A 19709-nucleotide genomic window follows, 5' to 3' on the forward strand; every position below is an offset into this window, starting at 1 on the left:
AACAGCTAGAAAGAGAGGAGGGAAGGACCTCTTCACTTAATGAAACCCTAGAAACTGATGTACAGTCAACAGCTAGAAAGAGAGGAGGGTAGGACCTCTTCACTTAATGAAACCCTAGAAACTGATGTACAGTCAACAGCTAGAAAGAGAGGAGGGAAGGACCTCTTCACTTAATGAAACCCTAGAAACTGATGTACAGTCAACAGCTAGAAAGAGAGGAGGGAAGGACCTCTTCACTTAATGAAACCCTAGAAACTGATGTACAGTCAACAGCTAGAAAGAGAGGAGGGAAGGACCTCTTCACTTAATGAAACCCTAGAAACTGATGTACAGTCAACAGCTAGAAAGAGAGGAGGGAAGGACCTCTTCACTTAATGAAACCCTAGAAACTGATGTACAGTCAACAGCTAGAAAGAGAGGAGGGAAGGACCTCTTCACTTAATGAAACCCTAGAAACTGATGTACAGTCAACAGCTAGAAAGAGAGGAGGGAAGGACCTCTTCACTTAATGAAACCCTAGAAACTGATGTACAGTCAACAGCTAGAAAGAGAGGAGGGAAGGACCTCTTCACTTAATGAAACCCTAGAAACTGATGTACAGTCAACAGCTAGAAAGAGAGGAGGGAAGGACCTCTTCACTTAATGAAACCCTAGAAACTGATGTACAGTCAACAGCTAGAAAGAGAGTGGGGAAGGACCTCTTCACTTAATGAAACCCTAGAAACTGATGTACAGTCAACAGCTAGAAAGAGAGGAGGGGAGGACCTCTTCACTTAATGAAACCCTAGAAACTGATGTACAGTCAACAGCTAGAAAGAGAGTGGGGAAGGACCTCTTCACTTAATGAAACCCTAGAAACTGATGTACAGTCAACAGCTAGAAAGAGAGGAGGGTAGGACCTCTTCACTTAATGAAACCCTAGAAACTGATGTACAGTCAACAGCTAGAAAGAGAGGAGGGGAGGACCTCTTCACTTAATGAAACACTAGAAACTGATGTACAGTCAACAGCTAGAAAGAGAGTGGGGAAGGACCTCTTCACTTAATGAAACACTAGAAAGTATTTATACAGCAGGATTTGGATCAATTCCATTTGAATTTAGTCAGTTGAGGAGCTAAACTGAAATTCTAATTTCAATGTTTTTTCCCCCTCAGACAATCATTGAGGAATAATTCAATTTCTGTTTACTTCCTGAGTTGACTGAATTAAAATGGAATTGACCCCAAGCCTGTTATCCAGTTGAGCCTCTTAAATGTCCAATGCAGCCATTTTTCAATTAAAAATTGTCATAAAGAAACAAAAATAGCTTCTTAGCAAAGAGCAATTTCTGTGAGAGGAAAACGGAAAACTAGCTGTTATTGGCAGAGAGGTTTGGAACTCCTTCTTATTGGTCTATTAACTAATTGACCACCTGGTGATGTCACCAGGCAGACCAAAACTCCATCCCACCAAAAACAGGCTGTAATTTCAGGCGGTCTTTTCAAATAGCTCTTAACCTAAAAAAGGGCATTATCATAATATTCACAATTTCACAGTATTATTCCAACATCATAGTATGTAAATATATATAAAACAGAGGAAAATCACATTTTTGACTGCACTGGGCCTTTAATGATATACAATCAACAGCTTCAGAAGCTGTCTAGCATGAAAAGCCAGGGGTATGGACAGGTAAGTAAGCTACACTGGGTACAGTGGGTATAGGGAAGACACAATGTTATATGTTGTTTTATCAACAGGCAGCTAGCTATAGGGGTCCTGTGGGGTACCTGTGATAGGTCGTAGGCTGTCAGGCCGTCTCTCTGATGGACCTCCAGCTCTGCCTGCTGCTGCTGTTGGAGCTGCCTGGAGAACACACACAATGACAACACATTAACACAATACCATCACTTTGATATGTTTCCTCTTTAGATGGTCAGATGGTCAAGTTAGTGATACACAATAGCAAAACACCAGCATCCGAACGTACCAGCAAGATACCACACCTGGCACCCTAACGGCTGTAGAACAAATCAGAACATTGACCGACTGGAAAAACCTAAGGGTCCTTTGTGAATGTACTATTAAATACAGACTACAAGCTGGTCTGTCCATCTGTGCTGAATGACTATAGGGGGTAACAGACTGCTCTCTCCTCTCCATCCCTTTCTGTCTTTATCATTCCCTTGTTTTCTCTCTCTCCCTACTCACAGCTGTCCAGGCTCTGCCTCTTAACAAGGAGCAGATTCTAACTGTGTCTTCTATACACTGGGAAACAACAGATTCTAACTGTGTCTTCTATACACTGTGAAACAACAGATTCTAACTGTGTCTTCTATACACTGTGAAACAACAGATTCTAACTGTGTCTTCATACACTGGGAAACAACAGATTCTAACTGTCTTCTATACACTGTGAAACAACAGATTCTAACTGTCTTCTATACACTGTGAAACAACAGATTCTAACTGTCTTCTATACACTGTGAAACAACAGATTCTAACTGTGTCTTCGATACACTGTGAAACAACATATTCTAACTGTGTCTTCTATACACTGTGAAACAACAGATTCTAACTGTGTCTTCTATACACTGTGAAACAACAGATTCTAACTGTGTCTTCTATACACTGGGAAACAACAGATTCTAACTGTGTCTTCTATACACTGGGAAACAACAGATTCTAACTGTGTCTTCTATACACTGTGAAACAACAGATTCTAACTGTGTCTTCTATACACTGTGAAACAACAGATTCTAACTGTCTTCATACACTGTGAAACAACAGATTCTAACTGTGTCTTCTATACACTGTGAAACAACAGATTCTAACTGTCTTCTATACACTGTGAAACAACAGATTCTAACTGTGTCTTCTATACACTGTGAAACAACAGATTCTAACTGTCTTCATACACTGTGAAACAACAGATTCTAACTGTGTCTTCTATACACTGTGAAACAACATATTCTAACTGTCTTCTATACACTGTGAAACAACAGATTCTAACTGTCTTCTATACACTGTGAAACAACAGATTCTAACTGTGTCTTCGATACACTGTGAAACAACATATTCTAACTGTGTCTTCTATACACTGTGAAACAACAGATTCTAACTGTGTCTTCTATACACTGTGAAACAACAGATTCTAACTGTCTTCATACACTGGGAAACAACAGATTCTAACTGTGTCTTCTTTACACTAGGAAACAACAGATTCTAACTGTGTCTTCTATACACTGTGAAACAACAGATTCTAACTGTCTTCTATACACTGTGAAACAACAGATTCTAACTGTGTCTTCGATACACTGTGAAACAACAGATTCTAACTGTGTCTTCTATACACTGTAAAACAACAGATTCTAACTGTGTCTTCTATACACTAGGAAACAACAGATTCTAACTGTGTCTTCTATACACTGGGAAACAACAGATTCTAACTGTCTTCATACACTGGGAAACAACAGATTCTAACTGTGTCTTCTATACACTAGGAAACAACAGATTCTAACTGTGTCTTCTATACACTGTGAAATAACAGATTCTAACTGTGTCTTCTATACACTGTGAAACAACAGATTTTAACTGTCTTCTTTCTATACACTGTGAAACAACAGATTCTAACTGTGTCTTCTATACACTGTGAAACAACAGATTCTAACTGTCTTCATACATTGGGAAACAACAGATTCTAACTGTGTCTTCTATACACTGTGAAACAACAGATTCTAACTGTCTTCTTCTATACACTGTGAAACAACAGATTCTAACTGTGTCTTCTATACACTGTGAAACAACAGATTCTAACTGTCTTCTATACACTGTGAAACAACAGATTCTAACTGTCTTCTATACACTGTGAAACAACAGATTCTAACTGTGTCTTCTATACACTGTGAAACAACAGATTCTAACTGTCTTCTATACACTGGGAAACAACAGATTCTAATTCAGTACTCTCAAAAACAAGCCTTTTGGGATGTAATGAATAACATGAGCTGTGTCCCAAATGGCACCCTTTTCCCTTCATAGCTTCCTATGGGCCCTGGTCAATAGTAGTGCATTCTTAGGGTACCTGCTGGGATACATCCATTGTTGCAGAGTCAGTGTATTCTGAATGCCTAAACGAGAAGAGCAACACCTGCATGCAAACAAATATCCCCAATAGTCAATGTGGCGGCAATAAGATGTTTCAAGAGCCGTTTTTAAACTCCAAACCATTTCCAGACAGAATGTCTCCTGTCAGCTCTTATGCATCATTAGTAAGCTGGCAACAGAATGTCTGTATTTCTCTCTCTCTCTCTCACTCACTCACTCACCACACACACATACATACACACACAAACAGGCAGATAAACTTTACACACACACACTTGTGCCTCGAATCCATTTGTCGCTGGCAAATTGCACCACAGCATCTAATTCAGGCCCTTAATTTCAGAAGCCTCGGAGTGATTTCCTGCTAAGTTCTTTTCTGGAGCATCCAACCCTGACATTTCCTATTTACCCAGAGAGAAACAAACTGTTTTTCTTCTCCTGCCATGAGAAGTATACAGCTCTCTCTCTCTGAGGAGACGTGATGAGGAGGAGGCCACTTTAGACTACAGAGGACCAGTTGGGTTTGAGTCCACAGACAGAGAGACCTTAGGAAATTGACAGCTCATCTCTGTTGGTCTCTTTTTGCTTTCTCTCTCTAAGTACATCACAACAGTCCTCCTTTCTTGTCTCAAAAAAATGACTGAATATCTAAGAGAAAGAATGAGAAAGAGAAACTACTTCCTCCTTTCCTGCCTCAAATCAATTCCTGAATGTCAAAGAGAGAGAGAGGTGGAAACACTTGTGTTAACAACATGAAAGCGTCCCCTAGCAGTGTACATAGACTGGTGCTGTTCTGAACTTAGTGGCCCTGGCCGTCACAGCCTATAAGAGCCTAGCGTCTGACAACAGACCTAATGTGAGTAACTAGAATATATGACGGCCTGTGTGTTTGTGTCCAGATCAAAAACACCTGTCAGTAGGAATAAAGAGCTTCCACTGAGGAAAACAAACTACTTCAAAACCCCATTATGTCAAGTGTTGCTTAGTGTTCTCTCAAAGAGACACTTGCAGTGAATATTCTCTCTCTCTCCCAGAAGAGAGGGGAGTAGAGGAGAATAGGAGGTAGAGATGTAGGGAGGGAGGAGGGGTGAGCACACAGAGGGTCACCTGGACTAAGATGGATAACACTTGGCCAGGAAAACTCCAGAGGATATTTGAACTTTGAAAGAATGTGCAAAAATACGTCCAGCCAAGCCGGCTCCAAGTTTCCAGCACAGTTACACCCTCTCCTGTTGAACCACCTCTACAGCCCAGTTACACCCTCTCCTGTTGAACCACCTCTACAGCACAGTTACATACTCTCCTGTTGAACCACCTCTACAGCACAGTTACACCCTCTCCTGTTGAACCACCTCTACAGCACAGTTACACCCTCTCCTGTTGAACCACCTCTACAGCACAGTTACACACTCTCCTGTTGAACCACCTCTACAGCACAGTTACACACTCTCCTGATGAACCACCTCTACAGCACAGTTACACCCTCTCCTGTTGAACAACCTCTACAGCACAGTTACACACTCTCCTGTTGAACCACCTCTACAGCACAGTTACACCCTCTCCTGTTGAACCACCTCTACAGCACAGTTACACCCTCTCCTGTTGAACAACCTCTACAGCACAGTTACACCCTCTCCTGTTGAACCACCTCTACAGCACAGTTACACCCTCTCCTGTTGAACCACCTCTACAGCACAGTTACACCCTCTCCTGTTGAACCACCTCTACAGCACAGTTACACCCTCTCCTGTTGAACCACCTCTACAGCACAGTTACACCCTCTCCTGTTGAACCACCTCTACAGCACAGTTACACCCTCTCCCGTTGAACCACCTCTACAGCACAGTTACACACTCTCCTGTTGAACCACCTCTACAGCACAGTTACACCCTCACCTGTTGAACCACCTCTACAACACAGTTACACACTCTCCTGTTGAACCACCTCTACAGCACAGTTACACCCTCTCCTGTTGAACCACCTCTACAGCACAGTTACACCCTCTCCTGTTGAACCACCTCTACAGCACAGTTACACACTCTCCTGTTGAACCACCTCTACAGCACAGTTACACCCTCTCCTGTTGAACCACCTCTACAGCACAGTTACACCCTCTCCCGTTGAACCACCTCTACAGCACAGTTACACACTCTCCTGTTGAACCACCTCTACAGCACAGTTACACCCTCTCCTGTTGAACCACCTCTACAGCACAGTTACACACTCTCCTGTTGAACCACCTCTACAGCACAGTTACACCCTCTCCTGTTGAACCACCTCTACAACACAGTTACACACTCTCCTGTTGAACCACCTCTACAGCACAGTTACACCCTCTCCCGTTGAACCACCTATACAACACTCTGCATCACACGGTCAGGAAGAAACATTATGAAAATGGAACCGGTTATTTATTTATGTCACATCAGGACCAGAGGTTCAGAGTGTGTGTGTATGATGTGTGTGTTTGTAAGTGCGTGTGTGCACTTGTACGTGTGTGTGTGTATGCTTGAAAGTGTGTAAGTGTGTGTGCACTTGTACGTGCGTGTGTGTAAGTGTGTGTGTGTGTGTGTGATGCAGATGAGTGGTTAAGGTTTATAATTTGTTGTGGTTCTGCTCTGATGCCCCTGGGTAAACTACAGCGGGGTTAAAACAGTGGAAAGGGAATGGCTTCATTGGTGACTTGGCTGCTATGGTGTGTGTGTGTGTGTGTGTTCTCTGCCCACACATTCAACGCTGGCCTAATAGTGGAGGTCTGAGGGAAGCAGCCAGGTCACGCAGCAGTGGCTGATGGGATGTAGCAAGGGTGCAAGCGGGCAGCCTGAGGCTTGTAGCCATGGTAACAATACCAATGCACACACGCACACGCAAAAGCCCTCCATGGATGACTTCCTAAAGAGAAACAGTCCCAGAAACAGGAACAGAAGTGGAGGCTAGCCTCTAACATCTCAGTTTATGGTTCCTACCTAGAGCCAGCCAACATGACTAATTATTACAGATGGCTCTGTTTGGCTTGATCAACAACTGAGGCACACTGAGACAGGGCAGTGTGTGAGGTGTGGGTCTGTCATGGCTCCAAAGTCATCTCCCTCTGCACTCCTGCAGGCTAAAGGACAGTCAGGAAGCCCGTTGGAACATAGACCACACTACCATGCAGCTGCTACAACACTGTTGGAGCTGTTAGAATGCACACTCTCCATTACAATGCTGCCATTACTTTAATCCAGATACACTGCATGACCACCAGTATGTGGACACCTGCTCGTTGAACATCTCATTCCCTTTAATCCAGATACACTGCATGACCACCAGTATGTGAACACCTGCTCCTCGAACATCTCATTCCCTTTAATCCAGATACACTGTATGACCACCAGTATGTGGACACCTGCTCCTCGAACATCTCATTCCCTTTAATCCAGATACACTGCATGACCACCAGTATGTGGACACCTGCTCCTCGAACATCTCATTCCCTTTAATCCAGATACACTGCATGACCACCAGTATGTGGACACCTGCTCGTTGAACATCTCATTCCCTTTAATCCAGATACACTGCATGACCACCAGTATGTGGACACCTGCTCCTCGAACATCTCATTCCCTTTAATCCAGATACACTGCATGACCACCAGTATGTGGACACCTGCTCCTCGAACATCTCATTCCCTTTAATCCAGATACACTGTATGACCACCAGTATGTGGACACCTGCTCATTGAACATCTCATTCCCTTTAATCCAGATACACTGTATGACCACCAGTATGTGGACACCTGCTCGTTGAACATCTCATTCCCTTTAATCCAGATACACTGCATGACCACCAGTATGTGGACACCTGCTCGTTGAACATCTCATTCCCTTTAATCCAGATACACTGCATGACCACCAGTATGTGGACACCTGCTCGTTGAACATCTCATTCCCTTTAATCCAGATACACTGTATGACCACCAGTATGTGGACACCTGCTCGTTGAACATCTCATTCCCTTTAATCCAGATACACTGCATGACCACCAGTATGTGGACACCTGCTCGTTGAACATCTCATTCCCTTTAATCCAGATACACTGTATGACCACCAGTATGTGGACACCTGCTCGTTGAACATCTCATTCCCTTTAATCCACTAGATGTTGGAACATTGCTGCGGGGACTTTCTTCCATTTAGCCACAAGAGCGTTAGTGAGGTCGGGCACAGATGTTGGGAGATTAGGCCTGGCTCGCAGTCAGCATTCCAATTCATCCTAATGGTTTTCAATGGGGTTGAGGTTAGGGGTCTGTGCAGGCCAGTCAAGTTCTTCCACACCGATCTCGACAAACCATTTCTATATGGACCTCGCTTTATGCATGGGGGTATTGTCATGCTGAAACAGCAAAGGGCCTTCCCCAAACTTTTGCCACAAAGTTGGAAGCACAGAATTGTCTAGAATGTCATTGTATGCTGTAGTGTTAATATTTTCCATCACTGCAACTAAGGGGCCCGAACCATGAAAAACAGGCACTATGCATTCTCCTGGCATCTGCCAAACCCAGAATTGTCCGTTGGACTGCCAGATGGTGAAGGGTGATTCATCACTCCAGAAAACGTGTTTCCACTGCTCCAGAGTCCAATGGCGGTGAGCTTTACTCCTCTCCAGCCGACGCTTGGCATTGCGCATGGTGATCTTAGGCTTGTGTGGGGCTGCTCGCCATAGAAACCCATCTCATGAAGCTCCTCACGAACAGTTGTTGTGCTGACGTTTCTTCCAGGGGCAGTTTGGAACTCGGTAGTGAGTGTTGCCACCGAGGACAGACCATTTAGCACGGCAGAAATTGTACAAACTGACTGCTTGGAAAGGTGGCATCCTATGACGGTGCCACATTGAAAGTCACTGAGCTCTTCAGTACAGGCCATTATACAAGCCAATGTTTGTCTGTGGAGATTGCATGGCTGTGTGTTCGATTATACACCTGTCAGCAACGGGTGTGGCTGAAATAGCCTAATCTACTAATTTGAAGGGGTATGCATATACTGTTGTATGCATATTGTAGGTGCAGATTCACCATGCATGGTATGGTATTGTCATTGTCCAAGGCCCACAGTGTGTACTGCAGCCAGCTCTGATAAATAACAAGGCTTTCTCCACTGGCTTCCCCCACAACTACATCTTATCTGATTTATTTGGTCCAGTAGTAGTCGCTACCACAGTAGTGACATACGGCCTGCACTCTGTGTGTGTGTGTGTGGTTATATATAGGCTGTATACATAGATATATGCCCAGCTAGTTCTCCAGAAATGATTGATTGTGTAACCTATCGTTGGTGAAGAGATATCCTATATGAGAGGGGGTATAACCCAGGAGAGTAACGACATTGTCCAGATCCCTATATTCTTTCCCTAATATATGAAGTGTGCACGCATTCACTCCCCCCTCAAGAATGTTAAAGCATTGGGCTACATCCCAAATGGCATCCTACTCCCTACATAGTGCAGTGGTTTTGACCAGGGCCCATAGGAAAGAAATATGGCAGTCGCTCGACATCAATCAAACACTCTTAAATCTTGGAGGGGAAGTGAACGAGGGCACACCAGAGATGACAGAGAAGAAACAGAGTGGTGTCTCTCACGGACAATACATTGACTACAGAGTAACACTCAGTTACACCAACAACCAGACGGTCTGTCTCATAACCCTCCCTGTGTGTGTGTGTGTATGTGTGTCGCTGGGTGAGACTGGCTCAGGTACCCCAGCGGTCAGATGCTGAGCTTCACAACTGTTGTAGAGGGTTGATGAATGAGATTAGATATTTTATGCAGCCTATAAATCTACCAACCCAGTCTGTAGTCAGCCAGGTTTCCACTGCCCCGGCTCTCACCTCAGCTAGAGAGAACACTCCCACACAACGAGCACACACAGGGATACACACACACACACACACACACACACACACACACACACACACACACACACACACACACACACACACACACACACACACACACACACACACACACACACACACACACACACACACAGGAATGTTTACTCCGCGAATCTGATCTCCAGAAACATTATGTTACTACCTTCCTTAAGTCATTATAATGTCTGAGGAAATTGAGAAAATGATGTTTCAGAGCATGTTTTCACACAGACACACGCACACACACAAACGGGTGGAGGAGAGAGCAGAACAATCACAATCTAGCAATCTAAAACAAACGGAATAACGGAACTCTTCCAGTGTTTCCCCAGTTCTCTGGAGTGTGAGTGGGATGTTAGTGTTGGAAGCATCAGGATCAAGTTTAAAGTCAATGTTGATGGTCCTGGGGTATGAGGGTTGCACCCATTCTCCAACCACTAAAAGGACTTTCCTTTTCCTCTCTGGCCTCTATCTAGGCACGGTGACAAAATCAACAGTGACGCTACCGCCCCCTACTGACCAGGACCCCGGTAGTGCAGGTGAAAAACCGTGCAGGTAAGCAGTCACGCACACTGAACACGTGTACGTAAACACAAACACGCTCAGACGTGCACATACACACAAAAACATGCACACGCATCCACCAACTCACACGTGCACAAACACACATACACTCTTCAATACAGTATCTGCTAGTGCGGATAACTGGGCCTGCTACAGCTAGAGGGGATAACTGGGCCTGCTACAGCTAGAGGGGATAACTGGGCCTGCTACAACTAGAGGGGATAACTGGGCCTGCTACAGCTAGAGGGGATAACTGGGCCTGCTACAGCCAGAGGGGATAACTGGGCCTGCTACAGCTAGAGGGGATAACTGGGCCTGCTACAGCCAGAGGGGATAACTGGGCCTGCACCAGCTAGAGGGGATAACTGGGCCTGCTACAGCTAGAGGGAATAACTGGGCCTGCTACAGCTAGAGGGGATAACTAGGCCTGCTACAGCCAGAGGGGATAACTGGACCTGCACCAGCTAGAGGGGATAACTGGGCCTGCTACAGCCAGAGGGGATAACTGGGCCTGCACCAGCTAGAGGGGATAACTGGGCCTGCACCAGCTAGAGGGGATAACTGGGCCTGCTACAGCCAGCGGGGATAACTGGGCCTGCTACAGCTAGAAGGGATAACTGGGCCTGCACCAGCTAGAGGGGATAACTGGGCCTGCTACAGCTAGAGGGGATAACTGGGCCTGCTACAGCTAGAGGGGATAACTGGGCCTGCTACAGCCAGCGGGGATAACTGGGCCTGCTACAGCTAGAGGGGATAACTGGGCCTGCTACAGCCAGCGGGGATAACTGGGCCTGCTACAGCTAGAGGGGATAACTGGGCCTGCACCAGCTAGAGAGGATAACTGGGCCTGCTACAGCCAGAGGGGATATTATAACTGGTCACTCTAGTCCTTCTAGGCTGATGGCTAAAGGCTGATGGCTAAAGGCTGATTGCTAAAGGCTGTGGCTAAAGGCTGTGGCTAAAGACATTGGTATGCACATCATTGTGGACCAGAAGAAAACTCTGAAGGCTTTTAAAACTGGAGGCTTGGTCACAGCACAAATTCAATGGGGACATTATGTATTGAGCGTCTCAGAGTAGGAGTGCTGACTTAGGATCAGTTTAGCCTTTTAGATCACAACGAATAAAAACACATGGATAGAGGAATCTGATCCTAGATCAGTACTCCCAGTTCTGGCTATATCTTCCATTGTAGCCCAGAGTCCAACCAACAGGTTTGTGGAACCTGAGGGACCAAAACAAACACAATCTGGAACCTGTCTTCCTACAAAACACACTGTTTAGAGAACAGAAAATGGGCCAAGTTCCACACACACACATACTTTCCTTAAATGTTTAATTTAACACCTTATTAACATGGCGTGAATCAATAAAACACTGTTAATATTATCCTCCATACTGAACCTTTAACAGCTGGTAGTAAAACACACTGCTACCATTCCAACGCCATGTACTGTCAATATTATGACTGACTGACTGGCTGGCTGACTGGCTGACTGGCTGACTGACTGGCTGGCTGACTGGCTGACTGGGGCAGCAGACCTGTATGCTGGCACACTGGTGTTAATAGTCAGTCAGTGTGTCCCGGTGGCACGAGCACTGTGTGTGCATGTGTGTGTGTGACTGTGTGTTCACAACCAGAGCAATGAGTGAAGTGTCAGTGGTGTGTGTAGGGTCATTCCAGTCCAGACACATGCAGAGAGAACAACACTCAAAGATGTTAAAAACTAGCCAGGAGTTTCACAGTATTTCTATTGAGGATGTCCTTTGGACATTATAGAAACACATTCTAAAGAAGACATCTTTCCAACTCATCATCAAGCTTTGATCATTTGAAATCCGCTGTGTAGCGCTAGGGCAAAAAAACTGAAAAGTGCACCTAGGACCGAGTTTGGGAAACCCTGGTCTAGAACATTCCGCTGGTTCATTTCTGTCCCAGGACGTGAAACACGTGTCAACAATTTACACACACGTGTATGTTTATTACTCAGTGTCTATCTCTGTGTGAGTGTGCGCGTCGGTCCGTGTGTGCGCGTCGGTCCGTGTGTGCGCGTCGGTCCGTGTGTGCGCGTCGGTCCGTGTGTGTGCGCGACGGTCCGTGTGTGCGCGTCGGTCCGTGTGTGCGCGTCGGTCCGTGTGTGTGCGCGTCGGTCCGTGTGTGTGCGCGTCGGTCCGTGTGTGTGCGCGTCGGTCCGTGTGTGTGCGCGTCGGTCCGTGTGTGCGCGTCGGTCCGTGTGTGCGCGTCGGTCCGTGTGTGCGCGTCGGTCCGTGTGTGCGCGTCGGTCTGTGTGTGCGCGTCGGTCCGTGTGTGTGCGTCCACCTACTTGACGTTGGTGTTGGTACAGATGATGTACTCGATCTCATCGGAGTAGGGGTTCTGGAAGGTGAAGGAGCTGGTGCGGATTAACATCCACTCTCTGTTCTTCATACGAAACCTGTACATTACAGACAGCACCTGGCCTTTCAACTTTACCACCTGGAGAGGGGGGGAAGGAGAGAGGGAAGGAGAGAGGGAAGGAGAGAGGGAGGACAAAGGTTACATAAGACACATCACAGACAATCTGACCACCTAGAATGGAGGGACGGGGAACCTTGCGTGTGTGTTTGTGGAGGGGTCAACACATACTGCAGAGACGGAGAGAAACAGAGAAGAGAGAGAAATGTTCTTACAAAGAAGAAAAAGGAGTCATTTGAGGCAGGAAGGAGTTGGGAGAACTCAACAGAAAAGGCTGATTCATTTCTTATTGGTCAGCTTTAATCCATCAGCGTCAAACTGACTGTCTTCCTGGAGAGTTTCTCCATCTTGGGTGTGGAGCGTGGAAATCAGGTGGACTTCAGAAGATTTTAGGTTTTCGGTTCCACCCAGTCTAATCTCCCCACCCATACCTCTCCTACCATACCAGTCTAATCTCCCGACCCATACCTCTCCTACCATACCAGTCTAATCTCCCCACCCATACCTCTCCTACCATACCAGTCTAATCTCCCCACCCATACCTCTCCTACCATACCAGTCTAATCTCCCCACCCATACCTCTCCTACCATACCAGTCTAATCTCCCGACCCATACCTCTCCTACCATACCAGTCTAATCTCCCGACCCATACCTCTCCTACCATACCAGTCTAATCTCCCCACCCATACCTCTCCTACCATACCAGTCTAATCTCCCCACCCATACCTCTCCTACCATACCAGTCTAATCTCCCCACCCATACCTCTCCTACCATACCAGTCTAATCTCCCCACCCATACCTCTCCTACCATACCAGTCTAATCTCCCCACACATACCTCTCCTACCATACCAGTCTAATCTCCCCACCCATACCTCTCCTACCATACCAGTCTAATCTCCGCACCCATACCTCTCCTACCATACCAGTCTAATCTCCCCACCCATACCTCTCCTACCATACCAGTCTAATCTCCCCACACATACCTCTCCTACCATACCAGTCTAATCTCCCCACCCATACCTCTCCTACCATACCAGTCTAATCTCCCCACCCATACCTCTCCTACCATACCAGTCTAATCTCCCCACCCATACCTCTCCTACCATACCAGTCTAATCTCCCCACCCATACCTCTCCTACCATACCAGTCTAATCTCCCCACCCATACCTCTCCTACCATACCAGTCTAATCTCCCCACCCATACCTCTCCTACCATACCAGTCTAATCTCCCCACCCATACCTCTCCTACCGTACCAGTCTAATCTCCCCACCCATACCTCTCCTACCGTACCAGTCTAATCTCCCCACCCATACCTCTCCTACCATACCAGTCTAATCTCCCCACCCATACCTCTCCTACCATACCAGTCTAATCTCCCCACCCATACCTCTCCTACCATACCAGTCTAATCTCCCCACCCATACCTCTCCTACCATACCAGTCTAATCTCCCCACCCATGCCTCTCCTACCATACCAGTCTAATCTCCCCACCCATACCTCTCCTACCATACCAGTCTAATCTCCCCACCCATACCTCTCCTACCATACCAGTCTAATCTCCCCACCCATACCTCTCCTACCATACCAGTCTAATCTCCCCACCCATACCTCTCCTACCATACCAGTCTAATCTCCCCACCCATACCTCTCCTACCATACCAGTATAATCTTCCCACCCATACCTCTCCTACCATACCAGTCTAATCTCCCCACCCATACCTCTCCTACCATACCATTCTGAACAAACACACACCCCTACCTGTCTCTCTCTGATATTCCCTCCATAAGCATACCAGTGAACCTCACCTGTCAATCTGTCTAATGGATGTGCTGCTTTGCATCTAAATAAATGTAATCTAATTTTGAGAAAAAGGCACAATTTCCTTATTGACTTGAGCAAATGTGGATTAGACGCGTTTAAACATGGGCTAGGGAGAGAGTGAGCATCCTATTGGTCAGAATGTATGACCTGTGACCTTGGTAACAGGAAGAGATAGTGGAGCAGTCTGTCGTTCCTGGCAGCAAATCTGAAATGGCACACTATTCCCTATGTACTGCACCACTGCTGTCCTGAGCCTGGGGCTAAGCAGTACACTGTGTGTATGGAACTGAAAGTGATGTGAGATTCACCTACAGAGACACTGGAAGGTGTGTGTCCGTGCTGGTTTGTATCTCTGTTTTTGTGCGTGTGTGTGTTTGTGTCTTCTAGGTCATGATTACCTGTATGAGAGATTATCCCAAGAAGTGAAAGGCCAGGGCAGGACGGTGCTACAGCCCAGAGGGTGCGCCCCAGCGTCTCTCTACCTGTCCCTTTACCTGTCTCTCTACCGGTCCCTTTACTTGTCTGTCTCTATCTCTACCTGTCCCTTTACCTGTCCGTCTCTCCCTCTCTCTACCTGTCCCTTTACTTGTCCGTCTCTATCTCTAACCTGTCTTTCTACCTGTCCGTCTCTTCCTCTCTCTACCTGTCCCTTTACTTGTCCGTCTCTATCTCTAACCTGTCTCTCTACCTGTCCGTCTCTCCCTCTCTCTACCTGTCCCTTTACTTGTCCGTCTCTATCTCTAACCTGTCTCTCTACCTGTCCGTCTCTCCCTCTCTCTACCTGTCCCTTTACTTGTCCGTCTCTATCTCTAACCTGTCTCTCTACCTGTCCGTCTCTCCCTCTCTCTACCTGTTCCTTTACTTGTCCGTCTCTATCTCTAACCTGTCTCTCAACCTGCCCGTCTCTCCCTCTCTCTACCTGTCCCTTTACTTGTCCGTCTCTATCTCTAACCTGTCTCTCTACCTGTCCGTCTCTCCCTCTCTCTACCTGTCCCTTTACTTGTCCGTCTCTATCTCTAACCTGTCTCTCTACCTGTCCGTCTCTCCCTCTCTCTACCTGTCCCTTTACTTGTCCGTCTCTATCTCTAACCTGTCTCTCTACCTGTCCGTCTCTCCCTCTCTCTACCTGTCCCTTTACTTGTCCGTCTCTATCTCTAACCTGTCTCTCTACCTGTCCGTCTCTCCCTCTCTCTACCTGTTCCTTTACTTGTCCGTCTCTATCTCTAACCTGTCTCTCTACCTGTCCGTCTCTCCCTCTCTCTACCTGTTCCTTTACTTGTCCGTCTCTATCTCTACCTGTTCCTTTACCTGTCCGTCTCTATCTCTAACCTGTCCCTTTACCTGTCCGTCTCTCTCTCTACCTGTCCCTTTACCTGTCCGCTTGTCTCTCTACCTGTCCCTTTACTTGTCCGTCTCTATCTCTAACTTGTCTCTCTACCTGTCCGTCTCTCCCTCTCTCTACCTGTTCCTTTACTTGTCCGTCTCTATCTCTAACCTGTCCCTTTACCTGTCCGTCTCTATCTCTAACCTGTCCCTTTACCTGTCCGTCTCTCTCTCTACCTGTCCCTTTACCTGTCCGCTTGTCTCTCTACCTGTCCGCCTGTCTCTCTACCTGTCCGTCTTGCTCTCACTACCTGTTCCTTTACTTGTCTGTCTGTCTCTCTACCTGTCCGCCTGTCTCTCTACCTGTCTGTCTCACTCTCTTCACCTGTCCCTTTACCTGTCCGTCTCGCTCTCTCTACCCGTTCCTTTACCTGTCCGTCTCTCTCTACCTATCCCTTTACCTGTCCGCCTGTCTCTCTACCTGTCCGTCTCGCTCTCTCTACCTGTCCCCTTACCTGTCCGTCTGTCTCTCTGCCTGTCCATCTGTCTCTCTACCTGTCCGTCTCGCTCTCTCTACCTGTCCGTCTGTCTCTCTACCTGTCCGTCTGTCTCTCTACCTGTCCGTCTCGCTCTCTCTACCCGTTCCTTTACTTGTCCGTCTCTCTACCTGTCCCTTTACCTGTCCGCTTGTCCCTCTACCTGTCCGCCTGTCTCTCTACCTGTCCGTCTCGCTCTCTCTACCTGTCCCTTTACCTGTCCGTCTGTCTCTCTACCTGTCACATTACCTGTCCGCCTGTCTCTCTACCTGTCCGTCTCGTTCTCTCTACCTGTCCCTTTACCTGTCCGTCTGTCTCGCTACCTGCATCTCTCTCGCGCTACCTGTGTCTGTCCGTCGCGCTACCTGTGTCTGTCCGTCTCTCTCGCGCTACCTATGTCTGTCTGTGTCTGTCTGCCGCTACCTGTGTGTCTGTCTGCCGCTACCTGTGTGTCTGTCTGTCTGTCACTACCTGTGTGTCTGTCTGTCTGGCGCTACCTGTGTGTCTGTCTGTCTGGCGCTACCTGTGTGTCTGTCTGTCTGGCGCTACCTGTGTGTCTGTCTGTCTGGCGCTACCTGTGTGTCTGTCTGTCTGGCACTACTTGTCTGGCGTTACCTGTCTGGCACTACCTGTGTCTGCCTGTCTGTCGCTACCTGTCTGTCTCTATGTCTGTCTGGCGCTACCTGTGTGTCTGTCTGGCGCTACCTGTCTGGCACTACCTGTGTCTGTCTGTCGCTACCTATCTGTCTGTCTGTCACTACCTGTCTGTCTCTCTGTATGTGTGTGTGTGTGTCAGAAAGGTAAGTGTGTGTGGGGTTTCTGTTCCCTGGAAGGAATGTAAAATAATATTGCCCTAACAAAACATTCCTCAAGGATAGTCTCTCTCTCACACATACACGTTGATATTTCACCTTTCACCTCATTGCTGGTGTTCAGTACACAGCACTCCCCTGGCAGACACGCTGAACCGCAACGCAGAGGACACATTCCTGGGCGCTCAGATAGAAATATATCATGTAGAACAGATCCGTCAGTCCAGTTTATTAGGATTAGGCAATAGGGTTCGCTCTACTCCTTACATTTCTATCCGCAACATTGTGAACGTTTCATCCTTCTGAACAGGACCCTGCAGTGTGTTCCTGTCAGCTGCTAACAGAGCACATCTTAAACCATTACAGATTGGCCAATAGTATTGGCCTGTCTGCCAGTCCTTGGCATGGCTCCAGGCTTTAGACTAGGCAGACGAAGGCACTGGATTTATGACCATTAATTCCCCAGGTGGGTTATTGAGTGTCTTTTAGAATCTTATTAAGTCCATCGGTAGGTAATGGTTGAACAATGTTCTCAATGCTAAATATGATCTTGATGGTTTGGTGGAAACTCTCCCCTGAGAAAGAGCATGTTTTTGATAGCTTCATTTACAGGTTAGTCTAGGGTTGGAAAATTCCAGTAACTTTCCCCAATTTCCCAGGTTCTCCCCATGGGCCCGGGTCAGAAGTAGTGGACATGGACCCTGGTCAGGAGTAGTGGACATGGGCCCTGGTCAGAAGTAGTGAACATGGACCCTGGTCAGGAGTAGTGGACATGGGCCCGGGTCAGGAGTAGTGAACATGGGCCCTGGTCAGAAGTAGTGGACATGGGCCTTGGTCAGAAGTAGTGAACATGGACCCTGGTCAGGAGTAGTGGACATGGGCCCGGGTCAGGAGTAGTGAACATGGACCCTGGTCAGGAGTAGTGGACATGGGCTCGGGTCAGGAGTAGTGAACATGGACCCTGGTCAGGAGTAGTGGACATGGGCCCGGGTCAGGAGTAGTGAACATGGGCCCTGGTCAGAAGTAGTGGACATGGGCCTTGGTCAGGAGTAGTGGACATGGGCCCTGGTCAGGAGTAGTGGACATGGGCCCTGGTCAAAAGTAGTGAACATGGGCCCGGATCAGAAGTAGTGAACATGGGCCCATGTCAGGAGTAGTGAACATGGACCCTGGTCAGGAGTAGTGAACATGGACCCTGGTCAGGAGTAGTGGACATGGGCCCTGGTCAGAAGTAGTGAACATGGGCCCTGGTCAGAAGTAGTGAACATGGGCCCTGGACAGAAGTAGTGAACATGGGCCCTGGTCAAAGTAGTGAACATGGGCCCTGGTCAGGAGTAGTGGACATGGGCCCTGGTCAGGAGTAGTGAACATGGGCCCTGGACAGAAGTAGTAAACATGGGCCCTGGACAGAAGTAGTGAACATGGGCCCTGGACAGGAGTAGTGGACATGGGCCCTGGTCAGAAGTAGTGGACATGGACCCTGGTCAGGAGTAGTGAACATGGACCCTGGTCAGAAGTAGTGGACATGGGCCCTGGTCAGAAGTAGTGGACATGGACCCTGGTCTGAAGTAGTGGACATGGGCCCTGGACAGGAGTAGTAGACATGGGCCCTGGTCAGAAGTAGTGGACATGGGCCCTGGTCAGAAGTAGTGAACATGGGCCCGGATCAGAAGTAGTGAACATGGGCCCTGGTCAGAAGTAGTGAACGTGGGCCCTGGTCAGGAGTAGTGAACATGGGCCCTGGTCAGGAGTAGTGGACATGGGCCCGGGTCAGGAGTAGTGGACATGGGCTGTCTGTTCTAACAGGCTGTCTGTTCTAACGGGTTGTTGGTTCTACTCAGTCTAATTCAACCATAATGACGGACTACTGGTGTTTAATTAAAGAGTGCCTCCCGTTTCACCTCAGGGTGACAGGGTCAGGAGAGGACCTGAGTGGAACCACTGGCGTGTGACAGGAAGACAAAGGTTTTACTGCCAGACAGCGTAATTAAACTTCTCTGTTGTTCATTGTAAGCTCATTTACTTGTGTGGCTGCCAGCCAAATAGCACTTCCGTTGTCAACTGATGAAAATGAAGCTATTTTCTGCCAAAACTATAGTTGCAAGTCCCTGATGTAATGATATTTTAAGAAAATACACAAACGCTGAGGACTAAAAGTCAATAGGGAATTAACGATCAATGGTAATAGTTGT

General features: G+C 47.3%; 1 protein-coding gene across 4 annotated transcripts in view; it reads right to left on the reverse strand.

Moving 5' to 3' along the window:
* LOC139384403 (aryl hydrocarbon receptor nuclear translocator 2) overlaps window positions 1-19709 on the reverse strand; it is a 96936-nt gene that overhangs the window by 23606 nt on the left and 53621 nt on the right. For all 4 annotated transcript variants that reach the window (XM_071129161.1, XM_071129160.1, XM_071129159.1 and 1 more), the window contains 2 exons: window positions 12887-13038; window positions 1770-1845 (listed from right to left, as the gene is read on the reverse strand). In XM_071129161.1, the coding sequence (XP_070985262.1) occupies window positions 1770-1845; window positions 12887-13038 (228 nt within the window). The remainder of the gene's footprint in view (window positions 1-1769; window positions 1846-12886; window positions 13039-19709) is intronic.

Source organism: Oncorhynchus clarkii, chromosome 26 (assembly GCF_045791955.1).
Source record: "Oncorhynchus clarkii lewisi isolate Uvic-CL-2024 chromosome 26, UVic_Ocla_1.0, whole genome shotgun sequence".
Classification (NCBI taxonomy): Eukaryota; Metazoa; Chordata; class Actinopteri; order Salmoniformes; family Salmonidae; genus Oncorhynchus; species Oncorhynchus clarkii.